Source organism: Phoca vitulina, unplaced genomic scaffold (assembly GCF_004348235.1).
Source record: "Phoca vitulina isolate PV1807 unplaced genomic scaffold, GSC_HSeal_1.0 scaffold30, whole genome shotgun sequence".
In the NCBI taxonomy this organism is placed as follows: Eukaryota; Metazoa; Chordata; class Mammalia; order Carnivora; family Phocidae; genus Phoca; species Phoca vitulina.
The window spans coordinates 9,433,939-9,446,117 of record NW_022589733.1 but is presented as its reverse complement, the minus strand read 5'-3'; the positions used below and the strand labels follow the sequence as shown (position 1 = coordinate 9,446,117).

The following is a 12,179-nucleotide window of genomic DNA, read 5'->3' as shown; positions in this document are numbered from 1 at the left end:
GAATGTGAGAGGCTATGGGGATGTGGTGGGAGGCTCTGGGCCCAGCTCTGGCCCCGTGTCTGGCTCAGGGCTCATCCGTCAGGGCGGGTCCCCATCAGGAGAGAAAATAAGGTCGACACTCAGCCATCTGTGGAGGTCCCAACTGGGGAAAGCAGCTGTGAGCACAAATGTGTGCATATATGCAGGTCCGGACATGGACAGGTCTGTGTGTGCACGTCTGCATGTGCACGTGTGTTTAGGCGTGTGTGTACATGTATTTGTGCACATGCGGGTGTGATTACACACACACATGTGCACTGTGAACCCCATGCATTCCCTACACTCTGCCCTGTGCTAGAGCTCTTGAGTGGGGTCTCACTTCCTCTCCAAGAACACTGTTACCCCTCAGCGTTCTGTTTCCCCATGATGCTGCGTAAGTAGAAGGTGCCAGGAAACACGCATGGAACTGAACAGAGTTCAAAGCACCTGCCCATCAGCAGGGGTCGGGGGGCTCTGCCCGTGGCTCTCCTGACCACGCTGCAGAAAGAAACCTCTAAGCATGATGGGGCCATTTGCAATTTCTTGGCTGGAAGGAGTCACTGGTCCTTTCTCTCCTTGTATCCAGCCTTCCTGGGCAACTAGGGTGAGGCCAGGTGGAAAGAAGGGGTCTTCCAGGTCCCTAGCCGATTTGGGGAAACTCAGGAATTTACTCTGGGAAGTACTCCGAAACACAGAATTTGGTTCCTGGCTTGACCATGTCATCTTTGTGTGACTCAGGTGGGTCCCAGCCTTCCCTGGGCCTCCCTGGCTCCCCATGACAGGGGGGCCAGCCGGCTGCTCTGTGCCTCTCCCGCCTGCCCTTACCGTCTCCATGGCCCCAGGTGCTCAGCAGCGGGACCTCCAGGTCCAGCGGTACGTCCAGCTCCATGCACACGCAATGGATGAAAGCCTGCCAAGTGGCCCGGCCATGAGCGTGCAGTCTTCTGAGTTGTAGGATGACCCCCTGTGTGGCATCCTGGGCCTTGTCCCCGGAGCTCAGCTCCATCTCGGGGAGGAAGAACTTCATCTTGGCATTCAGCCATTCTGGGTCTTTGCTGAGCAGCCTCACGAGCCAGCTCCACAGGTGCTCAGTGCCCAGCTGGAGGCTAACGAGGTCCATGAGGAGCTGGCCCTGCAGGGACGGGGTGGGCAGGTGAGCTGGGGAGCAGAGAAGTTGGGAGACAGGTGAGCCGGGAGGCAGGTGAGTTGGAGGACAGGTGAGTTGGGGGGTAGGTGAGCAGGGGGACAAGTCAGCTGGTAGGAAGGCAAAGGGGTAGTCAAGAACCACCTCCCACATCTGGGGGGCAGTAGATAGGCAGACAAGTGGTGTCTTTGTGGAGTCTCCCTGCCTGTGCCCAGGGATCAGTCCCAGAGAACAGTCCGCTTCTTTTGTACTCCTTAACTCCCTGCTTATTTGTGCCTGTGTCCTGGCTCTGGAAGGGTCCAGTTCATCCCCTGTGGATGGTCCCCTGAGGATGCTTTATTTTTTCTCATTTCCATGGACCTATTTGTGCTGTTCTCTATCTGAGCTAAGCTCATGGCAGAGACAACTAGTTGTCCCCACGCCCCCAATCTGTTCTCCACTTCTTCCTTAGTATTGGAATTCCTGAATATTTCCTGGTCATCTGGAATAAGCTCTATTTCCCAGCCTCCCTTGCAGTTAGAATAGGCTATCTTATTAAGTTTTGGCCAATGGGATAAAGGTAGAAGTGTTGTATATCCTTCTTTGCTTCCTCCTGTTGGTTGGGATGTCAAAGTGATGGTTGCACCTTGGGCAGCCATGCTGGATCATGAGGTGGAAGCCAGTGCGGAAGAAGGCAATGGGGAAGGCTTTCCACCTGTCCTGAACTTCTCTGACATGACAAGGAAATACGTTTCTATTCAAAGCACTATTGCTTAGGGCTTTCTGCTACTTACAGTGAAATTAAATGCTAGCTAATACAAACTATCTCTCTCAGCAAATTTTCCCCTTCTAAACTGGCACTCTCAAACCACCTGCCGGTAAGAATACCAATATAAGGCAAGGGGCACTTACATAGCAAAGCTTAAAAAATTTTTTTAAAAATTGATTCGGCAATTATTTTTCTAGCACTCTAGCCTTAGGAAATAATTATGGGTGTACATAAAAATTTTAATTACAAAGCTGTTTCACTGCAAGTTTATGTATAATAGATAAAAATTGGAAGCAACCTAAATGTCTAAAAATTGGGGATTTGTTAACTAACTGGTGGTCCATCACATGGTGGAATATGCTGTAACATTTCCAAATCTACTTTCTGGTATTATTTCCTTAAGAATAGTAGCAAACACTTAGAAAGCACAGACTATGGGCGAGGCACTGTTCTAAGTGCTTTATGTGTCTCATATAAGCCTCAAGACTGCAGAGACCCCACTTCCAACTCTGAAAAGAGTGGGAGGCTCACCCAGGAGGAGCAGTCTTACCAACTCTCAGAGGCTGGGGTGCAGGACTGTGCTTGACTCCCAACAAAGGCATGTGTCCCCAGTCCCCTCTGGCCACACCTTGGCAACTGTACTGAAAGCAATAGCTCCTCGCTCAGCCACAGAGCTTTAGGATTCATGAAACATGCTCACATCCATGGGGTAGGCAGGGATCACCATCCCCACTGAACAGATACGAAGACTAAGGCCGAGGCTGTTCCCAAGGTCATACTGCAAGTCCATGGCAGAGCCAGGCTCAGAACTGAGATTCCGTGCCTGTCAGGTCAGTAAATTTCTGAGGCCTTGGAGCCCTAGATGGCACCAGACAAGGACTAAGTCCCTGGACTTGGTGTTATCTTGGTCAGAGGGTGTGGTTATGGCCTAGGGCACAGCTTCTTTTCTGGGCTATGGTGTTCAAAGTCTATGATGCCCATAAAGAAATCAGCCAGGACAGCAAGGTGTTAGGTGGAAGTGAGGACTGTCTAGGTGGTATAATTCTGGGGAAGTCCTTTGCCCTCAAATGTGTCCACCCTGTCAGTCTGACACAATGCCTTTGTTTCTGCCATTAATGCTCGGTCCCCTTGGGGTAAGGCATTACGCTCTTTAAGGATAACCATCCGTGGGGGAAAAAGCACATTACATTATTATTGGTCATTGAGGCTTCTACGGAAAAGAGCCTTGGAGACAGAGGATAATAGCAGAAAGATCCTCAGCCCCAGAGTTAGGAGACTAGCATTCCTGACCCAGCTTTGTACCTAATTCTCTGTGGTAGGCATTAGGGCTGTTCACAGATACTCTCTTTCTCCTCTTTCTGGACCCATGGTCAGATGGCACTCTCCTGCCCCCTTGAAGTCAGGCATGGCCACAAAACTTGCTTTGGTCAATGAAATATGCTAAAGAATGACTCGTGTCACGTCTGTGCAGAAGTTTTAAAAGCCAATGTGCAAATCACAGTGTTCTTTCTTTTCTCTACCACAGGGACCAGCACTATTCCAGATCTTGGCTGCTCCTTTAGCCTGGGGCCAGCAAGAGGATAATGTAGACTCGAGGTCCTAGTTGACTGACAAGAGACAAGAAGTAGGAACAGAAATAAGCTTTTGTTGTCCTAAGCTACCAGGACATTGGTGGTTGTTATGAAACCATAAACTAGCCTATCCTAGCTGATACACTTATAGTCTGGCCTTGAGCAAGTCTATTCTCTAGCTGGGCTTCAGTCACACCATCTATAAAATGGGTAGACTGGATTCTGTCTCAAGGCTCTCCCTGATGTTCTGTGTCTGATGACCTTCACTCTCAAGCTGAATGGTGGCTAAGGGGAGGTTTGTTGTATGAGGGGCAGCCCAATGAGGTAAATCTGGATAGGGAACAGTCTTGGTAGGGAGTAGGAGGGGAGTGAGGGAGTGGGTGGGAGGGAAAGAGAGGAGGTAAAGGGTAGAGGTCACCTACTTGGCCTCCTGGTTCATCATAGATGTTCTAGGGTGTCTGCATAGATGGTCTCATGAGTACCTGAGCCAAGTCCTGTGCTCTGAGCTGGATTTGCAGGTTGTTTCCATAGGGTAGGTTCCTAAAGAGAGGACACAGGGCGCTCTCCTCAATATTCCAAATCCCAAGAGGAATGCTGTAGGGAAGGCACCAGCCCTTACCCTCCTCTCGAGACACACTGGAGGCATTCAACCTAGAAGAGTCCTCTTGTCCTCACACACAGATCTTATTCTTCCCCAACCACATCTCCTTTAGTCCCTGGACAGTGCACGGCCCAACCCTGTCTGGTGTCACCTCCTGCCACACGTGGCCCAGAGGGAGCCCCTATTTCTCCTCCAACTCGGACATTCGCCTTCCAGTGACTTGTGGCATCAGAGTAGATCCTTGGAATCCAGCAGACTTTTGGCAGCTAATTCATTTGGATGAAAACAGAATAATCCTCACCACTGATGCCAACTTCCTTTCCCAGTAAAACTCCCAAAAAGGTAAGATTTGCAATCTTCTTTCTTACTACATTTGAAGAATTTTTGAGGCAGTTGAGAATAAACATTCTCCTTTATTTTTTTTTAAAGATTGTATTTATTTATTTGAGAGAAGAGACAGAGAGCGTGAGAGAGCGAACATGAGCAGGGGGGATGGGCAGAGGGAGAGGGAGAAGCAGGTTCCCCGCTGAGCAGGGAGCCCACGTGGGACTCAATCTCACGACCCCAAGATCACGTCCTGAGCCGAAGGCAGATGTTCAACCGACTGAGCCACCCAGGCACCCCAAGAATAAACATTCTTCTTAATGAGAAAACCCAGAGCCATTGATCACTGCCTCACCAAGAACACAGTGAAATGACACCCTGGTGCACATGCCTAAGAGAGATGCCGTCTAACAATGCAGAATGGTCAAGAAGAACGGTGGCTGGAAAGTACGGGGAAGGAAGGAAGGAAGGAAGGAAGGCAAAAGATCAGCTGTGCACGGACTGTGTGTCTATGAAGGGAGGGATGGAACCGCGAAGTTCCAGAGCTTTAGATAAATCCACGTAAACAGGGAGCCTTCTAAACACAACAGAGGTTAACCACTGTCATTAGAAAGAAGAAAAGACAGGGGCTGGGTGGCTCAGTCGTTAAGCGTCTGCCTTCGGCTCAGGTCATGATCCCAGGGTCCTGGGATCGAGCCCCGCATCGGGCTCCCTGCTCCGAGGGAAGCCTGCTTCTCCCTCTCCCACTCCCCCTGCTTGTGTTCCCTCTCTCGCCGTCTCTCTCTCTCTGCCAAAAAATAAATAAAATCTTAAAAAAAAAAAAAGGAAAGAAGAAAAGACAGGTTTGTGGCCCCCCCCACCATTTATATGTTGAAGCCTACATTCCCAGTGTGACTGTATTTGGAGGTGGGGCCTTTTGTCCCTGGGTCATGAGGAGGGAGCCCTCGTGAGGGTTCAGGGAGCTTACAAGATAGAGGCAGGGGAGAGCCTGCTTCCTCTCTGCCCCCTGCCTCGCCAGGTACAAGGAGAGGGTGGAGCCATCTACAAAGGAAGACAGCCCTCCCCAGACACCGGATCTGCTGGCGCACTGAGCTTGGGACTTCGCAGCTTCCAGAACTGCGAGGAGCAAATGTGTGTTGTGTAAGCCACTCAGCCTAGAGTATTCTGTTACAGCAGCCCGAAATGACTACGACGAACCAGCCTGTGACCACAGAAAGTAGAAGAAAAAACCCCCTCTGAATTAATATGTGGATTTAAGGCAGTGTCACTTAAACTACAGCAGGGTACTTGGGACGACGTGATCCAATTACAGTAACAGTCATTTAGACAGAAAAGGGTAGATAGGACAAGAATTTATATGCCTCAAATATTTTGTAACAAACAGTTTAAGTTAGAACGAGATAAAAACGGGGGCGCCTGGGTGGCTCAGTCGTTAAGCATCTGCCTTCGGCTCAGGTCATGGTCCCGGGGTCCTGGGATCGAGCCCCGCATTCTCCCTCTGCCTCTCCCCCTGCTTCTGTTCCCTCTCTCACTGTGTCTCTCTCTGTCAAATAAGTAAAAAATCTTAAAAAAAAAAAACACAAAACTTTATGGAATGGTACTAAAAATAGAAAAAATTGGCCAAAGGAATGGAATGAAATTAGCTTCACACACACTTAAAACACACCCATTAATCAATGGTATTAAGAGAAGACATACGGAAAAATACATAGTATTAACAGACATGGTAATACAAGTGTTTTAAATTTAAGGAATTATTTTTATTTTATTTTATTTATTTGACAGAGAGAGAGACAGTGACTGAGGGAACACAAGCAGGGGGAGTGGGAGAGGGAGAAGCAAGCTTCCCGTGGAGCAGGGAGCCCGATGCGGGGCTCGATCCCAGGACCCTGGGACCATGACCTGAGCCGAAGGCAGACACCCAACAACTGAGCCACCCAGGTGCCCCAAGGAATTATTTTTTAATTTAGAATGAAAATGTTCTGTATGGAAAGCAGGTGGCATCTCACACTCCCACTGAAGGGCCATCATGAAGGAAAAGACAGTGAAAGCGTTGGTGAAGATGAGGAGAAATGGGAACTTTATATACTGGTGGTAAGGATGTGAAATAGAGCAGCCCCTTTGGAAAACAGTGTGGCAGGTCCTTAAAATGTTAACCACAGAGTGACCATAGAACCCAGCCATTCCACTCCCAGATTTCTCTCCAAGAGCAACGAAAATAGACATTCATGCAAAAATCTGTACACAAATGTTTGTTACCCGCAACAGCCCAATAGTGAAAGCAATGCAAGTGTCCAGAAGCTCATGAATGGAGAAGCAAAATATAGTCTACCTATACAGTGGGATATTATTCAGCAATAAAAGGGAGCAAAGTACAGATACACACTACAGCAAGGACGAACCATAAAAATGTTATGCCAAGCAAAAGAGCTCCAAAGTATATCATTGAGTAAATGCTTATTTGTGTGTATGTGTGTGTGTGTATTTGCATACACAGAGAACAACTCTAGGGCTACACAATAGACCAGGGACAGGATTTTGTCCAGGGAGGGGGTATGGGAGACCCAGGCAAAGGAGAACCCTCTACACTATACTCTTTTGAACCAGTTTTACATCCCAACTTCTTAATAGGCACATTTTTATTTAAAAAAATCCATAAAGACATTTACATTAAAAACTAGAAGGGGCACCTGGGGCCTCAGTCTGTTAAGCATGCGACTCTTGATTTCAGCTCAGGTCATGATCTTGGGGTTGTGGGATCAAGCCCCGTGTCAGGCTCTGCACTCAGTGTAGAGGCTGTTTGGGATTCTCTCTCTCCTTCTCCCTCTGCCCCTCCCCCCTCTTGCTTTCTCTCTCTTCTAAAATAAATAAAGTCTCAAAAAAAATTGAGTAGATGTTACCCCAATGTGTAAAGAAGATAAATCCATCGTGATAAATAAGCACAAGAAATGATCAGTGATGGCTCATAGAAATGGAAGTTCCCTCCATAAGGTTACATAATAAAACTAAAATAGAAGTAAGAAGGTAATCAATAAGGATAAACACGTACGTCAAGTATGACAGAGAGAGGCTAAAAATTCAAATCAAAAAGTAATTCATACCTACTGAAGACATTTTATTCTACTTTTTAGTTGAACGCTTGTGTGTGTGTTATGGGCACAGAACGACATTTGCACTGGAAAACGAGCTGAAGGAGGTGAACAGAAAGTGTAAAGAATATGGACTAGACGCCAGGCCAGGGCCTCTCGGCCTCCACTACTTCAGTTCTCACAACTCTATGTCTTGGATGCCCTGACACATTTAAAAATATCTAAGTCCCAAACAGCAATCCCGACCTCCCTCTCCCTGCCCAGACTTCCTGCTTCCACCACCACCCTCCCCACGTCCCTGAAGGGCTGCCTTCTGCTTCCTGGAGCTCAGGCCGAGGAGGGCTAACTTTTTCCATGTGGACTGCAGACTCTCACTTCCTCCACGGCTGCCACCTGAACCTGGCGCCACCATTTCTCACGTGGGTCCTTTGCACTGGGAGACCGGGTACCTCTTCTGCCCGCCCCAACGTCCTCCACGGAGGCTCAGAGTGTCCCTGTCAAGCTGTGGTCCATGGCAGGTGCCTCCATCTCGCAGAGCTCCCCCCGACCCCGAGTGAGAGCCAGAGTCCTTTCCAACGCTATCTGATGATTTGAACAGTTTTTAAAAAACCAAACATGACAACTTTATTTTATTTTTTAAGATTCTATTTATTTGACAGAGAGAGACAGAGCGAGAGAGGGAACACAAGCAGGGGGGAGTGGGAGAGGGAGAAGCAGGCTTCCTGCTGAGCGGGGAGCCCGACGTGGGGCTCGATCCCAAGACCCTGGGATATGGCCTGAGCTGAAGGCAGACACTTAATGGACTGAGCCACCCAGGCGCCCCCAAACATGACTTTAAAATTTCGTTTGTCGCTTATTTTTATTAACTTTTGGTATTTTATGTTCACAGTTGAGAAACTTGTTCATCTTGTCAAGAATGTTCAAACGTGAGGGGTGCCTGGGTGGCTCGGTTGAGTGTCCTACTCTTGGTTTTGGTCAGGTCATGACCTTGGGGTCATGGGATGGGGCTCCGCACCAGACTCAGTGCTCAGCAGAGTCTGCCTGAGATTCTCTCTTTTCCTCTGCCTCTCCCCCAGCATGCATGCTCTCTCTCTCTCAAAAAAAAAAAAAAAAAAAAATTCAAACAGTAGAGCACACAGTTGCATGTGATCTTTTCCTGTACTTAGAAATCTCATATCTTCACATTTAATTTATTTTGCTTCGTTTTTTTTCTCATTAGATTGGCCAGCTGCTGTCTCTTATGTTTAAAAAGACAAAACTTTCATTTCCATTTATCAATTCTGTGGAATTTTCTCTTTTTTAGTTTTATAATTTTTTTTTAATCTCCTGACTTCTCTTCCCTAATTTACTGAGACTGTTGCTCATTAAGCTTATGAGTTAGTTGATTGCTTAAATCATTTCTAGTCTTTTCATTTTATTTATTTATTTATTTATTTATTTATTTTTAAAGATTTTATTTATTTATTCATGAGAGACAGAGAGAGAGAAAGAGAGAGAGAGGCAGAGGGAGAAGCAGGCTCTCCGCTGAGCAGGGAGCCCGACGTGGGACTCGATCCCAGGGCCCCGGGATCATGACCTGAGCTGAAGGCAGACGCTTAACCATCTGAGCCACCCAGGTGCCCCTAGTCTTTTCATTTTAAAAAATAATAAGAGAAACCACTTTTGGCCAATTTCCATAAATTTATGTCAAGTTTATATCAAATTTACATTACTAGTAGATTATAATTATAATTTTGAAGTGAGTCATTTAATGGAGGGGTAAGTTATTCTTTCAACTTTTGCCATTAATTTTTTGTTTTACTATGCTGTACAAAGAATAAGTCCTATGCAATTTCTGCTTCGGGGAAGTATGTTGAGATTTCCCTTTTTTGCTTGGCATATGACAAATTTTAAAATATTCCATGACATTTGTAAAGCTATTCTTTTTCAATAAGTATGCATTTAAATTCCCCCAAATTATGCCAAAATAAAGTCTAGATGGGGCCAATATTTAAATGTAAAAAGTTAAACTCTAAAAGTACTAAAAGATTACAGGTGTTCAATTTACAACAATTCATGAAGCTGTACGTTGAATTTTCTGCATTTTTTCTACGTTATGATTTCACAACAAAGCAGTTAAAAATTTTTAAGTGCTAGAAGAAAAAACGGAAAAGTTTTAAAAATAATTTCAGAGTAGAGCGGGTCTAGCTGAGCATGACACAAAACTCAGAAATCATAAAAGAAAAAGGGAATGAAATTGATCAGGTATAAATTAGAACCTTCACATTGCCAAAGAACCCAACAAATAAAATGAAAAGACAAATGGCAAACTGGGAAGAATATCTGCAAACTGCATCACAAAGACATGAACGCTTTTACTATATCAAGAGATAGTGTAAATCAATAAGAAAAAGACCAACGACCTGACAGAACAGTGCGCAAAGAACCTGAACTGTTTACAGAAAAGGAAATAGGAATGGTTCTGAAGTATACATGAAAAGATGTTCAACCTCACAGGAAGGGAAATAAATACATGTTAAAAACTAAAAGAGATATATGGTTTCCCAGCTCTTAGATTGTCAAGGAAATTATATAGCTGGCAAGGTTATGAATTAACAGGCATTCGGATGCATTGCTAGTGGGAGTGTTTCCCAATACAACTTAATCTATAAAGATTGCAAATGCCACATAACCACACCTAGCCATTCCACGCTCACGTATTTATTCATCATGGGCAAAATAACATACGTTCAGGAACACTTAATGTGGCCTTGTTTATAGCAGTAAAAGATTGAAAAAACTCTAAATGTCCACTGAAAAGGAGCTGGTTAAATTATGGCACGTCCATGCGATGGAATTCCATGCAGTCATTAAAAAGGATGAGGCTGAGCGATGTGGGATGATACAGAATGGTGTCCATAACACTCGAGCACATTCCTCTGGCCGGAGTTATTTCTCACACTCAGCCCTGGTCTGGCCTGGCCTCATTTCGGTCCGGACCTCCTAACAGCTTCCCATCATCTCTCAGATAAAGTCACACCACGTTAACATGCCTGTCACAAAGTAGGTGCCTACACAGGAGGTGGCCAGGAAAGGTTCAAAGGATGAATAAACAAATGGTCTGTCACCATCGGGTTGCTGGCCACCTCCCGGCCCTCTCGCGCACCTGCCACCCCACCCATGGGACAGTACGCACGGCCCCGCCTCCCCGTCCTCCCTGCTCGGCACACCCTCTGCCTCCAACACCCTTACCCTTTCCTCCCACCGGGCAAACTCCTCCTCTGCCCCCAGCTCGACTCCGGGAAGCCTTCCAGGCTGCCTTCCCAGACCAAGCCATGCCCCCCCCCACTGCCCTTCACTCCTTAGCGTTCTTTTCTTTTTCCTCCATGCAGGTCTGGCCACTCTGCATTGTCATTTCCTCTCGGCCCACCAGCTTCCCTCTGCATGCCGGAAATAGCTTGGGGGCTGGGGCAGTGCCCGATTATGGATCAGAGCAGATGCCTTGCACCAGGGTCCTGGGTTTGAGACTCTACTAGTTGCCAGCTGTGTGGCTTTGGTCAGGTTACTTAGTCTCTCGGTACCTCAGTTTCCCCATCTGTAAAATGGGGATGTTCTAGATCAGGCTTCTAGAAGCAGAGCCCAAGACAGGGGTTCCTGCAAAAGTTATTTACTGAGAGGGTAAGGGAAGTCTTGCTTCAGACCAGTACACGGTGGGGGCCTGGGGGAGGTTGCTCTGGAGTGTGATCGATGCCACAGAGTCTGTCCTGTCCTGTCAAGGGTCAGGGAGGCTGGGCCGTTACACTCCCATATCAGTCAGTCGTTCGTTATGGGTCATGTCCAATGGATGGGGGAGGGACGTACCTCTGTATGAGATCATTGCTATTAGCCAAGGGTAATCCTTCCAGAAGGGTGCCGATGCTGGTGGCTTAGGCCCACGGTGGATGGGGGATGGGTGCACTGGCTGACTGAGGGGGAAGCAGGTGAGTGAGAGGGAGCACCATCAGAGTCCGCTACGGGCGTACTAACATCTACCAGGCAAGGCATCCAGCCCGCGAGAAAGGCCCAGAACACGTCGACTATGATTACAAATGGCGCTGCTGTTGTTTCCTCTGTAACCCCAGGCCCCAGCACAGGGTACGAGGAAGGAAGGGAGGGATGGCAGAGAGGACACGGCTCGAGTCACAGACTTCTGATTGCTGTACCTTTGGCTTCTTTGCTCTTCCTGACTCCCCAGGCTTGGATTATGGGGGAGCCCCCAGGAGGCTGCGTGGACCTGCCTTGTTGTCCACCAGCTTGTTGGGACCCGTCTCCTCGTCTCTACCAGGGGGACCCCACCTGCCTTTCCTGTGCCCGGGGGCTGGTGGGGAGGGTCAGGCCGACGGAAGCCCTGTCCCCACGGCACTGGCAGGCCTGGTTCTGCCCCTGGCTCCTGCACCGGAGTGGGAGAAGCGAGGACAGAAGGGGGCAGCTGAGGACAGCCAATGGGCAGAGAGGGACAGAGGTAAAAAGGGCTCATGTCTAACGTCAGCCCCAGAATGGCCATGGTCGGTGGGGCCACATGAAAGGCAAGCCCGTGGACAGAAATATCCCGCAACACAGAAAGGAAAGTGCTACGGAAGCTGGTTTCTCGGGACCACGTGGACAGTCAGGCTTGGCCACCCTGGGGTGACCCAGACCCACAGGGGCCCTCACGTCCTCTCAGAAT

At 47.8% G+C, this 12,179-nt stretch overlaps 1 protein-coding gene across 5 annotated transcripts in view; it reads right to left on the bottom strand.

The window, feature by feature from the left end:
* Positions 1–12,179, bottom strand: part of NLRC5 (NLR family CARD domain containing 5) — a 103,510-nt gene that overhangs the window by 54,529 nt on the left and 36,802 nt on the right. For 4 of the 5 annotated variants that reach the window (XM_032424268.1, XM_032424267.1, XM_032424271.1 and 1 more), the window contains exons 2-3: positions 3,904–4,021; positions 844–1,176 (exon numbers count right to left, since the gene is read on the bottom strand). In XM_032424268.1, the coding sequence (XP_032280159.1) occupies positions 844–1,138 (295 nt within the window). In that variant the 5' untranslated portion in view covers positions 1,139–1,176; positions 3,904–4,021. The remainder of the gene's footprint in view (positions 1–843; positions 1,177–3,903; positions 4,022–12,179) is intronic. The other variant, XM_032424269.1, reaches the window with a different exon arrangement.